Below are 17,907 nucleotides of genomic sequence, written 5' to 3'. Positions count from 1 at the left end.
GATATTTCTCCCGGCAATCTTGATTCCAGCTTGTGTTTCTTCCAGTCCAGCGTTCTAATGATGTACTCTGCATAGTCACTTAGTAAGTGCCCATTCAACATGACGGTAATTATGTGAACACATTACTTATTGCAATTGAAACCAGAATCTGTTTTTTATTATTACTATAATAATTATTATTATTTGTTGAGTGTCATTCTTGACTGGCAAACAGTTAAGGCTTTCTTTATTTCTCCTTAGGCCTCTTATGTAAGGAATTGAAGGGGAAATAAAACATACAGGATGAAAAGATGGCAATGTTGCCTCCCCCGGGACCTCAGAGCTTTGTCTTCTTCACAAAACAGTCTCTTGCCCTCATTGAACAACGTATTGCTGAAGGAAAAGCAAAGGAACCCAAAGAAGAAAAGAAAGACGATGATGAAGAAGGGCCAAAGCCAAGCAGTGACTTGGAAGCCGGCAAACAGCTGCCCTTCATCTATGGGGACATTCCTCCGGGCATGGTGTCAGAGCCCCTGGAGGACTTGGACCCTTACTATGCAGACAAAAAAGTGAGTTTATTGTACCTGGAATGGTGCAGTCTCTCTTTACCTCTTTCGTACAAACAGATACTGAGATTAAGAGGAATTTAGTGAAAAACTACATCATTAAAACATGTTTAGTTAAAAATGCATATGTAGGATATTTCAGAATATGTACTTTTTCTAATATTTCATCAAAACTGATTCTGTCACTGGGATACTCTTTTGATTTTTTTTTTAATAGTGTTCAGTATCATGTTCTACCCTTTAGACATGACATAAGTGCATCCTCATAGAAACAAAATAACTGTCAATGTGAGAAGTAAGACCTGGGTATATGTCCAGAATGCATTTGCATGGAGGTGTCAATTGAATCCTTGGGAATATATAAAATCACTTATCTAATTATAGGGTTTCGAGAGCCACTCATTTAGGGGGTTGGAGAGAAAGGAGAATCTGAGATGGTCAGAGAGGTAAGATATAAATCAGAAAATTTTCCACTATTCAAAAAAAAAGGAAAGAGAATATCTCATAAAATTACTCAGGAAGCTGAGGCTAGATAAAGACTATTGGAATGAACAAGGAGGATGAGTTGGTAACTTTTTTGCAAGCAGTTTATGTTGATGGAAGTCAAAGCAAGAGAGTGGTAACTCTACTCAAAACTCTGTAATGGCCTATATGGGAAAAGAATCTTGGAAAAAAAGAGAGGATATATGTATAACTGATTCACTTTGCTGTATGCCTGAAACTAACCCAACATTGTAATTAACTACGTTCATTTTTTTAAAAAAGCAAGATAGTGGTAGACAGCAAGTGAAAAGAGGAAATGAGAAATTTAAGAAATTTCCATCAGAAAGATGGTCGCTTAAGGCAACAGGAAAATTGAAAACTTGAAAATAATGAAACGTCGCAGTTACGGTTTTTAGTATTTATTTTTGGCTGTGCTAGGCCTTCCTTGCTGTGCGCGGGCTTTCTCTCGTTGCGGCGAGCAAGGGCTAGTCTACAGTTGTGGTGCGTGGGCTCCTCATTGCAGTGGCTTCTCTTGTTGGAGAGCATGTGTTTCAGCAGTTGTGGCACACAGGCTTAGCTGTCCCATGGCACGTGGAGTCTTCCAGACCAGGTGTCAGGCGCATGTCGCCTTGCCTTGGTAGGCATATTCTCAACCACTGGACCACCAGAGAGGTCCCTTGAAAACCTTTTTCACATAGGGTATAAATAGCATGTTTAAAAGTGGAGAAAAATTATTCCCAGAGAGGAAAATACAGAGGGTTGAGTAAAGCAGTTAGTTGCTGATGTTAACAGACAAGGGATAAACCACAAGTTGGCTTGAATTTGCATTAGAAAACTGCAGAAAAGTGGAGAGAAGCCTTACTGTGTGAGCCTTGTAGGGCAAATAGGATGAATTTAAGATATGTTGAATAAATGTAGGCACATCTGAGGAAATGCATGTGAAATACTGTCAATATTTTCCATGCTACAGGAGTGGAAGTTGTCCTTTGAGAGTCAGTCTTGGGAACAAGGAAATGGGAGAGTTTGAAACAACTGCTGTAAAGATAATTCTACCAAGAAAATGAGAAGGTTACCGTCATTTTTGAGACAGTAGCAGATACAACCAGACTGAACTTGACAAAGAGACAGTACAGGATAAAATCAGCAGGTTCCCTAACATTCTCCCAACAATGCTTTGCTACACAGCACCTGCAGAATTACCATCAAGATGTCAAGAAAGGCAGGATAAAGTCCATTTAAAAGTTACTTTGATTGAAGATATAAATAAAAGGGCACATTTCTTGATAAGATAGCTAGCAGACAAAATAAGGAACAGTGCAATGTCTTGTGAAATAGAAAATGTGATGAACTTAATTTTGATAGTATAAACACAACTACTTCAGGGAGAGTTGCTATGAGTAACAATGCGTAATTTTTTGCCTCTATTAAAATCAGCATGTCAACAAACTGACAGCATGTCAAATAAGCAGAATACCTGAGAAGCCTTTGAGATAATACCCAGCATGCTTATTCACCCATCAGTACTCCGACACAGAAGAAAAGAAAGCTAACATGTTTTCAGGGTCTCTGTGACAGGCACTGGATTTTTCATACAAATTAGCAACATATTCACCACAACCTGGAGAGATAGGAATTAGTAAAGGATTCAAGGAAATTAATTAACTCACAAAATGTTACATAAACACTCATACATTCCGTCCTAGATTTTTTTAGTTCAAGTTGATTTGACTCCCTACTGAGATGTTGTCCGGCATCTCTTAATTTAATTTTGTTTTTGTTGTGTAGCAACTACTGTGCTCACAACTTTACAAAAATGAAGGAAACAATGAGTGGATAAATAATGAAATAGGCAAAATTAAAAATACTTTCTCATTTTACTTATTGATATTAGTTCATCCTGAAAAATGTCTGGCTCCAGCAATTCCCATTTCCAGAGGGGGCATAATTTAACCAGCCTCCCGTAAGGAGGAAAAAGTCTTTCTGGAGTAAATCCCAGTTCAGAGACATAAACTAATATTGGCTTAAAGTGACTTGGAAGGTAAGAAGAAAATGTTTGCATTTGGAGGATGAAAAATGGAATTATTTTAGCTCTGGTATAAACTAATGTAATAGAGAATATTTGGCGTAGGACTCCAATCCCTCGCCTTGGCCCCAGCTCCTTTCAGATGTGACACCAACCATATTAAAAGCCCAACACACATCTGCATCAGGATATAATACTTAGGTAGAGCTAAGTCAGACTAAGTAATCTATTTTTCATGGCTGTTTCTTAACAGATAAATAAATACCCAAAGGGATTATTGAGTCTTCTTATTTTTATTTTTTGGTTTGGAGCTTTAAATGATCAACTTCTGTGCTGTGTCCTAGCTCCTCATTCATTCTTGGTTAAAATAGTTTGGACTTCCCCTTGCAACTTCAGGGTTGACTTTCACGTGGATTGAGTCTTTAATGTTTCAGGTTATTCACGCTAATAGAGGAGAACTTTATGTCTGCTACACTATAATCATTGCTTGGATTAAAAATCTTAATGACTCCTGATTTGACTTAGGGTCAGATTTTAACTTATGCTTGAGTGTAATGATCAATGTTTTGTTTTTTTTTTTAAAAAAGGAACATTTAATAAATTAATGTAGAGGTATGTAGAGGTTAGGGCTTCATTTTCATATATGATGAAGATATTAAGTGGCTTCCCAGGTGGCCCTAGTGGTAAAGAACTCACCTGCCAATACAGGAGACATAAGAGATGCGGGTTTGATTCCTGGAGTGGGAAGATTCCCTGGAGGAGAGCATGGCAACCCACTCCCGTATTCTTGCCTGGAGAATCCCACGGACAGAGGAGCCTGGTGGCCTGCAGTATATAGGGTCACATAGAGTCAGACACAACTGAAGTGACTTAGCACGCATACATGTTCCCAACATTTACCAAGAATTTACAAGGTACCAGAACTTAAAAGCTTCACAGACACAGAGTGCTAGGCCTCAAGTTATGAAATGGTAGATCAAGTATTTAGAATACTATCTGCCCACCTCCAAAGCTTACACTCATAAGTTCATAATTCTCTAATTTTATGTTCAATAAATTATTAGATAAGTGAGCCATATTAAAATAATTTATTCAGACATTGACATCTGTGCATTTGCTAGCAGGAATTTAGAGTTTTCTAGAGATACTTAATTCTGCTACTCAAAATTTCATATCTGTTTTCCATCTGTAATTAACTAGTGGCTGTGTATAAATCCAGACAATCCTAAAGAAGTTTTTAGTGTAAATGAAAATTGGGAATTTGAATTTAAAAATAATAAGCCAAGTCTTTTTTTTTTTAATTTCAAGTACAAGTTAACTTAATCTTGCCAAGTTGAGGCAGTAATATTTTCATGTTAGCTCAGATGACTTCTGTTTCATGAAGCCTCCCTGATTATTCCAATAAACATAAGACCCTGCTCCCTCTTTACTCTCATGCTCTGCCATTTGGATTTCTCTGTATGATACCTGTCATGTCATGCCTTGTATTAGAGTTGTGCTGTCTGCTTAGTCACTCACTCGTGTCTGACTCTTTGTGACCCCATGGACAGGCTTCTCTGTCCATGGGGATTCTCTAGGCAAGAATACTGGAGGGACTGCCATGCCCTCCTCCAGGGAATCTTCCCAACCTAGAGATCGAACCCAGGTCTCCCGTGTTGCAAGTGGATTCTTTACTTTCTGAACCACCAAGGAAGCCCTGTATTAGCATTACTGTGCTCTTAATCACTTTTCTCTGAAACCTCTTGAATGCAAAATTCATGCCTTACTTATGTTCAGATTCATTTCAGTATCTCTTATGCCATAGTTGCTCCCAGGTGGCACTAGTGTTAAAAAAAAAAAAAAAAAGAAAAAAGCTTGTCTATCAATGCAGGAGAGACTTCAGAGACACTGGTTTGATCCCTGGGTCAGGAAGATCCCCTGGAGGAGGGCATGGCAACCCACTTGAGTATTCTTGCTTGGAAAATCCCACGGACAGAGAAACCTGGCAGGCTACAGTCTAAAGGGCCGCAAAGAGTTGACAAAAGTGAAGCGACTTAGCACACACGTTCACTAGACAATTGTAGAAAATATTAGATGAATGAATTTTAAGAAGCACAGTGTATTGAGATTTAAAAAAACAATAATTGTACTCAAACATGAGGTATTAATTTTATAACTAATTTTCAATATAAAAGTGAACTCTATGTTCAATTATGTTTTAATGTAACTGGTATAGCAAAAGAGAGCAGGAGTATAAAAAGTTAACCTAAGATAGTTCTCGTTTGTTTTCTCAGGAACACTGCCACATACAAAAGCAAGATTACCCAAAGTTATATCTAAAATTTGGTGGAAAATATTTATTACATGTGTTTACCACTCATAAACATATGTAAAACTCAGAATCAACATCAAAAGGACAAAAAATCAGTGTCTTCTGTTAATAGATAGCACGAGGAATTTTCTTGCCAGCCACAGATAAGTAAGAGCAGGCTTTGAATTTAAGTCTTTCTGGTTTCCAAGCCAATTCCTTAGGTTGTTTTAATGTTTTGTTGTTATTGCTGTTTATTTGTCTGGCTTCTAAATTTCTCAACTAAATACCAAAGCCATGGCGAATGTAACTCATTATTCAGTGATTACATATTTTTTAAATGATTCTATTCACATTTCAAAAAATTACCATGGATAGTAGCAAGCAAGTTCTTTAATTTTGATATTTTAGCTGTTATTAGTATTATATGTAAAATAGGAAAATCAAATTGAGTAATGGGTTTCTTTCAACTCTAATGTTCCTTAAATTCATGAAAATATTTTGAAAACTCATATTTTAGACCATTTGCTACTAACCCTGACAAAAGCCAGGAAGTATTACAATTCTCAAAGCAACATGATAAAAATCAGGGCTAGCTGGTTCCTATTTGTATAAAATGCAATGTAATGATATAAGGAAGTTGTATTTAAAATAATTCCAGTGGCCACAAGTTATTGTTACTGATTTGAATGTTAAGGGATATGAAAAAGAGAACACTGCATTTTGAAAGCTGTAAATAATACATACCCATAAATGGCCCACTTCTTACTTTATTGAAGAAATGGACAATGGACTTGGAGTTCATTGGCTAACATGACGTGAATATCTCCATCAGTGGCTTTGGAACCACACTGCTCGAGTCTGATGGCAGAGTTTCTTTAATATGACTGTACCACATGCAGAGGTAAACTGCAGATATTAATGTACTAGACTGAAATTTTGGAATTTCAATTCATACTGTTTTCTTTTTGCTCCTGCAGACTTTCATAGTGTTGAACAAAGGGAAAGCAATCTTCCGTTTCAATGCCACACCTGCTTTGTACCTGCTCTCTCCTTTCAGTCCTCTCAGAAGAATATCTATTAAGATTTTAGTACATGCATATCCTTTTTAAAATGCTTACTTACAGTGGTTCTTTAAAATGTAGTTTTTGGCTATTTTATTTAAATACAGAGTTTTATTTCTTTTCTACCTGAAAAGACTCAGGTTTATCAATCTCAATATAATTTGGTGTAGATCTCTGAATAGATTGGGAGTATGGCAATTTTGGGCTTCCCAGGTGGTGCTAGTGGTAAAGAACTCACCAGCTAATGCAAGAGACATAAGAGATGCAGGTTTGATCCCTGGGTCAGGAAGATCCCCTGGAGGAGGGCATGGCAGTCCACTCCAGTGTTCTTGCCTGGAGAACCCCATGGACAGAGGAGCCTGGTGAACTACAGTCCATAGGTTTGCAAAGAGTTGGACGTAACTGAAGTGACTTAGCATGCATGCATGCATTCATTATATCATCATCATGACAATTTTAGTATTGTAGGATAAATTGCTTTTATCCATTACTCTTTTGTTCAGAGAGGTTTTTTTTTTTAAGTCTATATACTTTTAGAATTATTTTCTAAGGAAAAATTGTCAGCATTTCAACAAATGTCGTTATCAGATATTCAAAGTTACCATGTGTTGTTTGATCATATTCCTTGATTCTAAGCTACCGCATTCAGCATGCTTATCATGTGCACTATTTTGACGAACTGCATATTTATGACCATGAGTAATCCTCCAGACTGGACCAAGAATGTAGAGTAAGTGGGTATAAGTACATTTTAATATAGTCTTAGTATGGTTGTTGTTATCCTTCCTTTTTCATACCAGGAAGTTATTGCATGTATAAAAATTGTGGTGATTATCTTCCCATGGTATATAGTTACTTTACTTTGCTTTCAATTAGTTTTTTCCCCTTTACAGTATTAACCTGCTAACATTAGAAGAGAATAATACATGTTACAGTCTTTTCTAGAAAAAAAGATCTTACCAGATACCCTGCCTGTTCTTAGACATGTCATGTATCTCTTGTCCTTGGATGTATTTCAGATAGGAACAATACAGGAATTTTCTAGGCAGATCTCATACCTGTGTTCTTAGTAAATTTAAAATACCTCTACTTTCTGGGAGCATTTCTGACATATACATTTCAAGATTTTCTGGAAAGATCTTAGTTGTAATTTATTTTAATAGTTAGAATGGGCCCCTTAATCATCAGCCATACTCTAATCAGTGTCTTCCTTTGATTGATCTGAGAAAAATAATTATAAAGGCTTACCTGGTACCATATTCTTTTCACAAGGGATTAATATCACAATGGACTCTTTTACCTAGGTACACTTTTACTGGAATATATACTTTTGAGTCTCTTGTGAAAATCCTTGCAAGAGGATTCTGTGTAGGAGAATTCACTTTTCTTCGTGACCCATGGAACTGGCTTGATTTCATAGTCATTGTCTTTGCGTAAGTATTTATTTTTTGAAACTCCAAACTCATGAAAATCTAAGACAGCACAGTATCCCAGTGAGAAGGAACTTTGGGATCAGACTTTTCCTGCATATAATAGTTTGATTTAAAAGATACTACATGGAAACTAGTCATAAAAAATGGTAATAATTTTTCAGAAAGAGCATTTTCCACTCAAACATGTATTTATGATATCATTATAATAGAGGATCTTCCTCTGTGCTCAGCATGTGGATGGATAGCATATGTGGTGCCAGTTAGAGTCACACTTTTCCCAAGTTCCTATTTAATATCTGGTAAAACTGATAAGAGAAACAGAGAAAACTCAAGCATTTATTATTAGCATGGTGCTCTTTCTATTAATGTATATCATCAAGAACTAATAAAATATAGACGCAAATCTTTTCATAAGGACTGTCAATGCATACTAAACCTAACATTAATGCATTGTGTATATATTACATAGGCATCCACAGTTTATTTTCATGGGGAAAATATCACATTAAGATATAATTTTAGCTTATTTATATTGCTGCTCTTTTCCTAAATATATTTGTCAGAACATTTCTTTAGTTTTAAAATCTCAAACCTAAATGCAATATTTTCTCTCTGTCATTTTGAATTGTAAAAGTAATACGTGTTCACTGGAGGGATTTAGACAATACATTGGAGAAGGAAATGGCAACCCACTCCAGTGTTCTTGCCTGGAGAATCCCAGGGACAGGGGAGCCTGGTGGGCTGCCATCTATGGGTCGCACAGAGTCGGACACGACTGAAGCGACTTAGCAGCAGCAGCAGCAGACAATACGAAAGGGTCTTGAGATTTCTAGTCTCCAATTCTGTACACCTGCCCCACCTCTTTGTCCTTCATCCATGACTATTGTAGGTCCACCCACCACCTGCTAAGATAACACTGTGTCAAAGAAGGCTGCATCTTCTCAGGGGTCTCCTTTTTTCTTAAGTATAAATTACATGCCATAAACTTCATCTTTTTTAAAGTATAAAATTCGGTGTTTTATAGTATGTTCATAAAGTTATACAACAATCACCACCCTCTGACTCCAGAATATTTTCATTATCCCAGAGAGCAGTCACTTTCCTTCCCTTCTTCCCCCAAGTCCCTAGAAAACACTCATCTATCTTGGGTCATTGGATTTGCCTAATGTAGACATTTCACATGAGTGGAATTTTAAAATATGTGGCCTTTTGTGGCTGGTTTCTTTTAATTAGCATACAGTTGTCAAGATTTTCTGATGGTGTTTTATAGAACATTACTGATATTACCATAATATTGAAGTCTAGTCATTGAAGCATTTCATCATTTATTTAGGCATTTAAGTGTATGAGGCTATTTTAATATTTGCATTTTCCTCACATCAAGTGACTCAAATCAAATTAAATTAGTAATGATAGAAGCAAAAGATTTGCAAACTATAAATTTAAATAAGTTCCAAGCATAGGAAACACCTTGACTAAAGGCACAGGTAAGTATCATAGACTCTATCTAAATTCTGAATAACTCTGATTTAATTCTGCAGGTATTTAACAGAATTTGTAAACCTAGGCAATGTTTCAGCTCTTCGAACTTTCAGAGTGTTGAGAGCTTTGAAAACTATTTCTGTAATTCCAGGTAAGAAGTAACTGATGTGAAGCATTAGGTCACTCATAACTCCAACTATTTAGGAGTTGTTCTTTGCTTGTGTGTGTGTGTGTGTGTGTGTGTGTGTGTTGTCACCGTGTTTGTGTATAAACTCCCCTATTTCAGATATGTGACAGAGTTTGTGGACCTGGGCAATGTCTCAGCGTTGAGAACATTCAGAGTTCTCCGAGCTTTGAAAACAATTTCAGTCATTCCAGGTGAGAGTGGGGTTAAACACCAGGGCTGACTTTGATCTTTTGAAGGAAAAAACAATAAAAACTGAATCTTACATAATTTTAATTAAATTTGATCTCATGTTTTTCATAATTGTTATGAAAAGTCAGCCTTTGAGTTTAATCAATTGCATGAGTCTTAGAGGATGAAGATGGCCATTTGGTTCACATCTCAACTTGAAATTTTTCCTCCTGTTTAACAGTTTATTTTCCATTTTGCTTATCCAGGAATAAAAATTTCAATTTCTTTTACTGCTTTTCTTAGAGTGAAGAAAAGAGATATAAAAATATTAGCATGGGGAGGATTGCATGACACAATGCTTTTTTCTTTCCTCAACAAATCATTTCTTTACTGAAAACTGTTGCCACTGTATCCTGTAATTCAGCCTCTGTTTTGGTCATTATAAAGAGATGGTTTGTCTGACAGACATTTACTGAACTGACACAAGTTATTTTTTCAAGTGAGTGTGGCTATGATTCGAGCAACCAAATTATTCATTTTGACTGGCTATTCTCTGGAAATACTTTAAAGTTTTTAGTCACTTGCTGCAATATACAGAAACAAAAGATATAAAACAGCAGATCCCTCCTTTTGAGCTGGTAGACTTTTTTTGAACTAGGTTATTTAAGATCATTGATTTGATAAAGTGCATGCATTTCTAGGAAAGCTTGTATTTTGCTTTTGGTTTTCATGTAGAAACTTTATTTCATTTTGAACACCTTTTCTTCTCTGTATTCAGGCCTGAAGACCATCGTGGGGGCCCTGATCCAGTCTGTGAAAAAGCTCTCAGATGTCATGATCCTGACTGTGTTCTGTCTGAGCGTGTTTGCCCTGATTGGGCTGCAGCTCTTTATGGGCAACCTGAAGCATAAATGTGTGCAGACTTCACTTGCAAATAATGAAACAATAGAAGACATATTGAATACCCTCGATGAAGAAGAATATGCAAGTAAGAATACCTCTGTAGTTGCTAATAGGTTGAAATAAGGCTAAGAGCATTGTTCTCTTTTGGCAATGAAATGTTGCTTTCATTTTAATTATTTCAAAACTCAAATGAACAGAAAGTTGCAAGTGAATTTTTATCATGTTATATTTTCATAAATTTCCCTGGATCTAAGCTTTCTAGCAGTTCTAATATTGAGAACTTGGGATGGTTTCATAATTCTCAATTTCTATAAGATAAAAAAGAATAAATTTGGCTGTAGAGAAATAAATTTAGCTATAAATTAATGATATTGACCATTAGATTTCATCATGAACTATGTATTTATCTACTATAGTTTTATTGTATAGTTTATGCTTACATTTTTATAGTATGACTTATTATATAATAATACAATTATATTTTTATACTTGTATTATTCTTATAACATTATTAATCATGGTGCAATGTCAATCAGCACATATTAAAATATTTGTCTCAATATATTTCTATAGATTTATATAAGCAGAGAAATTTATTCAGCTTTATCATATTATATTGAGCTCTATCCTCCTATTATAACCAATGATATGTTTCACAGAGCTTTCTAATGGCTCCCCTCAATCTAGCTGATAGACCATTGAAGTTCAATTCCTCAGAACTTGTTCTGTAGGTATCATTTCAGACGATAGGTATACACAGTCTCAGAAGTCTACTTAATTCACAAATATATTTTTGAGTATCTTACAGAAAGCATAAATTGCATGTTGCCTAACAGTTATCTCCTACCACAGTTTCTTTCACCAAACTGATTAGTGTGAGTGATAATGAGGTCTGACAAGATTGTACTTTCTAACACCTGTCTGTATGATGTTACCCAAAGAACCCATGAAAGTTAATTGATAATTGAATCCAGAGGTAAAATGGTTATATAAGTGCCTTAGATAGAAGGGATCAGGGAGTAAAGGTCAGGAGTTACTTCTCCTTAAATAATAAAGAGTCATATGCATCTTTATTTTTTTTAATTCAGTGTGTTTTTTCCTACTCACTGAGAAATATAAAGGCAAATAAAATCTAGCTAATATGGGAAAAACCTGTAAGTAAAGAAAACTAAAAAAAAAGGAACCTAAAACAAGAAAACTGAAAAAGTAGAATTTTAATGTATTTGTTTTACTAACAGTATTTGATAAGGAATTTAGCAAATTTTCCTTTCCTTTTTTAATTTATTTTTTTAGCTTCTGATTTTATTAATATGATCCTAAATTTTATATATTTCCCAAAGACTTTATTTCTAATTTATATGCCATAAAAATTTATATATCTTACAGATAATTGCTGACATTTATATTCTGTTTTATGAGCTGGTTTACAGCACTTACTTAAACTTGACTTTTTGTACTGGGATCACTATGTCCTTTTTTCAGAATCTTGGTCTCATTCCTGAGTTCATGATTTGAGTGATTTTTAAAACATTTTAGAATTCCTATAAGCAATTTTTTTGGAAAGGAGTAGTAAAAGCTCTTAGATTTTGGAGTGTGTCCTCATGTTGCATTTACATGTGAGCGAATGACAGCTTAGCTAAGAGTGGAATTTTATACCACTTTCTTCTCCCTCAATTCTGTACATTATTCTTGATTTTCCTCTGAAATAATACTTTCACAGCAGAGATTACTGTGTTAAATCTGTTTTTTGTGTCATAGAAGCCTGGTCTCACTTCAATATTTATTCAAGCATTCATTTATTGTGTCTGTTTATTGAATGCTTCCTTGAGCTAAGCATTGTGCAAGTTTCTGGAGCTGCAGCAATGAGTATGGTAGCCTCAGACCCAGCATCCACAGAGCTTATCCTCTTGAGGGAATAAAAGAATAAAAGGAGGGGAACAGACAAATAACAATATTATAAGTTATAATAAATGCTATGCAAAGAAAGTAAATCTCAGGGGCTGAGATACTAACTAAATGAGAAGACTTCTCTGAGGAGGTGGCATTTAAGCAGAGATATGAAGGATAAGAAGTCATAACACAGTGTAAGTGTATATGAAGGCTGTTCCTTGAGTTAGAAGGAAGAGCTTGTGGGAAAGCCCTAAGACTGGAAAGAGTATGTATTTAAAGAATGGGAAAGGAAAGAGAATGTGAAAACAGCAGAATGGTTCAGTTCAGTTGTTCAGTTGTGTCCGACTCTTTGAGACCCCATGGACTGCAGCACGCCAGGTCTCCCTGTCCATCACCAACTCCTGGAGTTCACTCAGACTCATGTCCATCGAGTCCGTGATGCCATCCAGCCATCTCATCCTCGGTCATCCCCTTCTCCTCCTGCCCCCAATCCCTCCCAACATCAGAGTCTTTTCCAATGAGTCAACTCTTCTCATGAGGTGGCCAAAGTACTGGAGTTTCAGCTTTAGCATCATTCCTTCCAAAGAATGGTTAGACTTTAGCAAAAGAGAGGCAGAATGGCAACAGAGAAAGTAAAGGAAAAAGGCAGGGGTCATTTCATGCAGGATATTTTAGCCCAAGCAAAGGAGTTTTGATTTTATTTTAAATGCAGTGGTTTTAATCACTTTTGCCATATGGAGAGCTCACTGGGCAAGAATGGATGGTAGACTGAAAATTTGAAGACCATTAGGATGTTGTTTCTGTCATCCAAACTGGAAAAGATTGTGACTTCATCTTGAGAGAAGACAGAAAATTAAAAAGGTGTGTTCAAGATGACCTGTATAACTCATGGATAGATTAAAGAGGAGAGGAGGGCTTAGGGATCTCATCTAGGTTTCTGGCCACAATAACTGGATAGGTGGCAATGGGAAATGAGGCAAGAGTGGGCAGGTTTATAGGAGAAAGTCACTATTACCCAGTTAAAATTGAGAAGTCACTGGGACATCCAAATGGAGATAGAAAGTAGACATGGAGATTTAAGCATAGACACCAGAGGAACTGCCTAGTTTGGAGATAGATATACTTTGAAGTATTCATTAAAAGGAAAAGATATGTACATATCTACCCACATCCTTCTGAAAAACCCTGATGTTTATGAGTAGGTAGAGAATGGGCAATCTGGTTTTTAAAACAAATTTGGTGGTTAGAAGCTGCTCATCTCCACAACCCTAATGTCTGGAAGGCAGGTAGAGAGGAGTATCCCAAAGAAGACATAGAGAAAGAGTGGCCAGTAAAGCAAGAAGCAAAGATATAAGTAAGGATGCCAAGAGAAGAAAGTAGATTGAGAAAAAGGGAATGCTTGTGTTGAATGATGCTGCAAGATCAAGGATTAAGGTCAAGGATGATGAGGATGGAGAAATGTACATTAGCTTACACAACATGGAAATCATTAGTCACTTTCATGCAGAAATTTTAGTGGAGTGGTAGCAGTACAGGGTTGGACTAAGGTGGTGACAGGGGTGAAGAAGATATCGGAAAGAAGAGAAGACAGTGGGTGTAGACAGTTCTTCCAAGACATTTGTCTATAAGGGAATCAGAATAACAGGGACAGTGGCTGGCATTTTTTAAAGGTGGATTTTGATAGAGATATTTTTCTAGTGCTAAAAAGGAATAAGTAGTAAATTATGGATTAATAATTCAGGAGAGTAGGGAGAGGCAAGTCCTTGAGAAAGTGGAAGAGCGAAGGGGAGAGACATCTCCACCATTGAAGCAGCAGAAAAGATGGAGGAGCAGGCTGCAGTGTTCATCAGAAGAGGATTAAGGCAAGCCCAGGGGTTTTTATTTCCACAGAAAAGTGTGAGATGTATCATTGGCTGGGAGTGACAGAAGAGGAATTCTTCTCTTTGTATTACATTCTCCCATTACATGTTAACCTTAAATTCTCTCGAGGCTAATTACCTTAATACTTTACTGTTTACTTGTTTAGGAATTATTTTCAAGTGTTCCACCAGGCCAGTGTGAGCTTTCCCATTGCTTTGCCTTTCATCATTCATGAGCTGAATTGAATAGTTAGCCCTGCAGCATCCCTATACAGGCAGCTGTATAGTCCACTTTTATAAAGCAACTCCTCCGTGATTGGCCAATATGAATCAATATTACCTTAAAGGCTGACTCTAAAGTAATCTTTCCATAATAAAAAAATCTCAGAGATTTATGGATAAAAAGTTACATGATAACCTCCTCCATCCTCATTCTGCCATGCCCACCCTCCCTGAGGCACAGGATCTTTTTTTTTTTTTAAAGCACAGCGTGAGAGTTTTCTCCCCAAACTAAGAGGCTTTATTGCTTTGTGTCTTCTAAGGTTTGTGTCTTCTGTATAATGCCAAACGGTGATGTGTAAGTCGGTCAGTCTTACCTGAAGTTATTTTATAAGAGCTGCTGCTCTTTGAGTATTTATATAGAAAGTGTGGGGGCACTGTGTTAAGTGTTTTACATGCAATATCATGTTAGTACTAGTCAACAGCTCTGTGAAGTAGGTGTTCCTATCCACATTCTACAAATGCAGTAGCTAAATCATAAAGTGGTAAAACAATTCACGTACATATGAAAGGGTGGAAGCAATATTCAAATTTAAGTACATCTGACTTCAGAGTCTTTTTTCTACTGTTACTCCAGAGGCTGCTAAAAATGATCTTAATTTTTTTTTTTTTATTTGAGCCAAATAGAAAGTAGAGTTCCTATTAAAATGTTTTTGTTTTTTTTTTTGTCCTTTATACCTTTACTATGTACTTTTGGATCAGCCCTCTGTATTAAGAATAAGTTGTTACAGTGAATAAAGGAAGAGTTATGAGTTCCTTTACACCTGAAAATGGGCACCAAGGGTACCATGAGAGGGGAAAATGTGCATTTATTTCAGTTCCATGTCCTCAACATTCCAGAACTTAGAAAGTCATAAGTAGATATTGATTAGTGAGTAAACAATGAGAGAATTTCAGAAAATATATTTCCTTCACTTGTGGTTTTGCCTTGCTGGTCCTTCCTCCTCTGGAATCCTTGGGGATCTTTTCCTTCTCTTCTCCCTCCCTCCCCTCCCCTCCCTTACTCTACTTCTTCTCTGGGTTCACTCATCAGATCCCCTTGGCCTGACTGTAGTTGATACTTTCACTGACCTTAAGACGTATCCATCTACTTACTTACTTGACAAATATAATTAAATACCCAGTAATCATTTCAAACAAAGTATAGCTAAAGCAGAGATCCTGGTTTTCCTTCAGGCCATTTCTTTGCCTCCGTCTTCCTTATCCCAGGTAAGGGGCGCCACTCTGACCAGCGGACACATCCCCGTGTCCCTTCCCTTCCACACATCCCACACGCATGCCATCAGCACACCCTGTCACCTTTATTCCACCCCCTTCTCTCCATATCCATGGCTACTCTCTGGAGCCCTGTCACCTCTCACTGTAGTCTCTCAGCTTGTATCCCTGGCTCCACACTTGCCCCCCTATTGTCCAGAGTCCACAAAGCAGCCACGGCAACATTGTCTTGTATCTCTACTTCCTACTTCTATTACTTCCTATCATACTTGAAATCCAAACTCCTTTCCATGTCATGCCAAGCCTTCCACATGGCCCCTGCCTATCTCTGCCACCACAGTACCCCCCACTCACTACACTGTAACTGGGCTGGCCACTTTGCTGTTTTGTCCCATATACCAATTTCATTTCTACCTTAGGGTTTTATTCTGCTCCTTACCCTGTCAAGATGTCTCTTCATCCAGATCTTTGAGTGGCTGGCTTCTCTGTAGCATTTAGGTCCCAGTTTAAATGTCATCTCTTTAGAAAAGACTTCCCTCCCACATTTTGTCACACTTTCTTAATTTATTTTTTTAGGGCCTCTTCCCTTATGTGAAAATCCTTTGTATATTTATTTATATACTTGTTAAGCATTCTTCTCCATCCCTAGCCTCCACCCTTACCTGAGCATAAAGCGTCATAAAACTGATGATCTTATTTATCTTGTTTGTCATTGTATTCACTGTCTGGCCCATAATAGGTTATCAAGATTTTTTGAGTGATAATTTATAAGAATGCAATAAATAAATGAATGCCTATCGCCGGGCCTAAATGTATTTGTAAATATATGTTTTAGTTAACTTACCTGCTTAGCCATTCTGAAAGCTTACACTCCATAATGTGATGTTGTCCAATTTCTTCCTAAACAGAATATTTTTATTACTTGGAGGGATCCAAAGATGCTCTCCTTTGTGGTTTCAGCACCGATTCAGGGTATGTAATATTTGTTTCATTTTTAGTCTAAAGACTGAGAAAAAGAAAAAGCAAGCTCAATCAGTTTGCTAAGAAGGACCTTTGATTCTATGTTATTTTCTTATATTTCATGACATTATTTGACTCATTCTGTCCCACAGTGAGTCCAAACTTTAAAACAATCATGGATAATGTGTACTTTTGAAAGCAAGATGTAGGTATGCTTGAATTAAAACAAGATACCAGTCATATATATCTTAAGGAAGTAGAAAAAAAATTACTTCCAAAAAAACCAACCAAAAGTTGTTTGGATAGTTTCTAGCCTTTCTTGTTTCCAGAAAGAAGAGTGATAAAATCAACTTTTCTTTCCATCCCTAAATTCTACTCATTCTCCCATTGAGTACAGTTCATAGGTGACAGAATGCAGTGACAGTTTGGCCACTCTTAACAAAAGGGTCCCATGGACTTGGGTAAAGCTATTTTAAGGTATCATATTTATGTAAGTACCTGCTGTTTCTCCCATACACCAACTTTATTTCTGCTGTAGGGCCTTTGTTCTTGCACTCTCCCTGCCCAGAGATCCCTTGACCAGACTGTGTACACAGGAAACATAAAAATAAACAAGATAAAGTTGCTGCTCCCAAAGACACATCAAAACGCATTTTATCTGTCATTGTGAATACCAATCTGCTAACTTTAAAAAGACAAAAAGTCTAATTATAAATCTCCATAAACTTATACAATTGCTATCTATTGACTGTTGTTGATTCTAGTTCACCTCAAGAATAATTTGGGGAAACAGTTTTATTAGAGACCTGTATATTAATATCAATCTTTGTGAATATAAGAATTTTTATATGATATCTAGTGAAAGTTTTCAAGTTTTGATGATTGTTGATGATGATACTAATAGCAGCTATCACATCAAACGTTTTTTATGTACAGGAAGTAGGTTAGGTAATTTGCATACATTGTCTTTTTTAAACTTACAAACAATCTTAACCTATGGAAGTACATATTATTATCTTGTCTCATGGAAAGAAGAAATTGGGCCTTGCAGAATTTAAGTAATCTGACAAAGTCAGCAACTAGCAAAAAGTAGGGAGGGGGTTGAAACCCACTTTTTCCTGACTTCAAA

At 36.5% G+C, this 17,907-nt stretch overlaps 1 protein-coding gene across 1 annotated transcript in view; it reads left to right on the top strand.

Moving 5' to 3' along the window:
* The first annotated feature begins 240 nt into the window (after positions 1-240).
* The window catches only part of SCN9A (sodium voltage-gated channel alpha subunit 9), a 93,992-nt gene continuing 76,325 nt past the window's right edge, over positions 241-17,907 (top strand). The window contains exons 1-7 of the mRNA XM_040229263.1: positions 241-548; positions 6,319-6,437; positions 7,043-7,132; positions 7,707-7,835; positions 9,377-9,468; positions 10,451-10,660; positions 16,727-16,790. Coding sequence (XP_040085197.1) covers positions 291-548; positions 6,319-6,437; positions 7,043-7,132; positions 7,707-7,835; positions 9,377-9,468; positions 10,451-10,660; positions 16,727-16,790 — 962 coding nt within the window. The 5' untranslated portion in view covers positions 241-290. The remainder of the gene's footprint in view (positions 549-6,318; positions 6,438-7,042; positions 7,133-7,706; positions 7,836-9,376; positions 9,469-10,450; positions 10,661-16,726; positions 16,791-17,907) is intronic.

The sequence above is a fragment of the Oryx dammah genome, unplaced genomic scaffold, assembly GCF_014754425.2.
Source record: "Oryx dammah isolate SB20612 unplaced genomic scaffold, SCBI_Odam_1.1 HiC_scaffold_27, whole genome shotgun sequence".
Lineage (NCBI taxonomy): Eukaryota > Metazoa > Chordata > Mammalia > Artiodactyla > Bovidae > Oryx > Oryx dammah.
The sequence above is the reverse complement of the archived record's forward strand: the minus strand, read 5'-3'. Positions and strand labels throughout refer to the sequence as shown.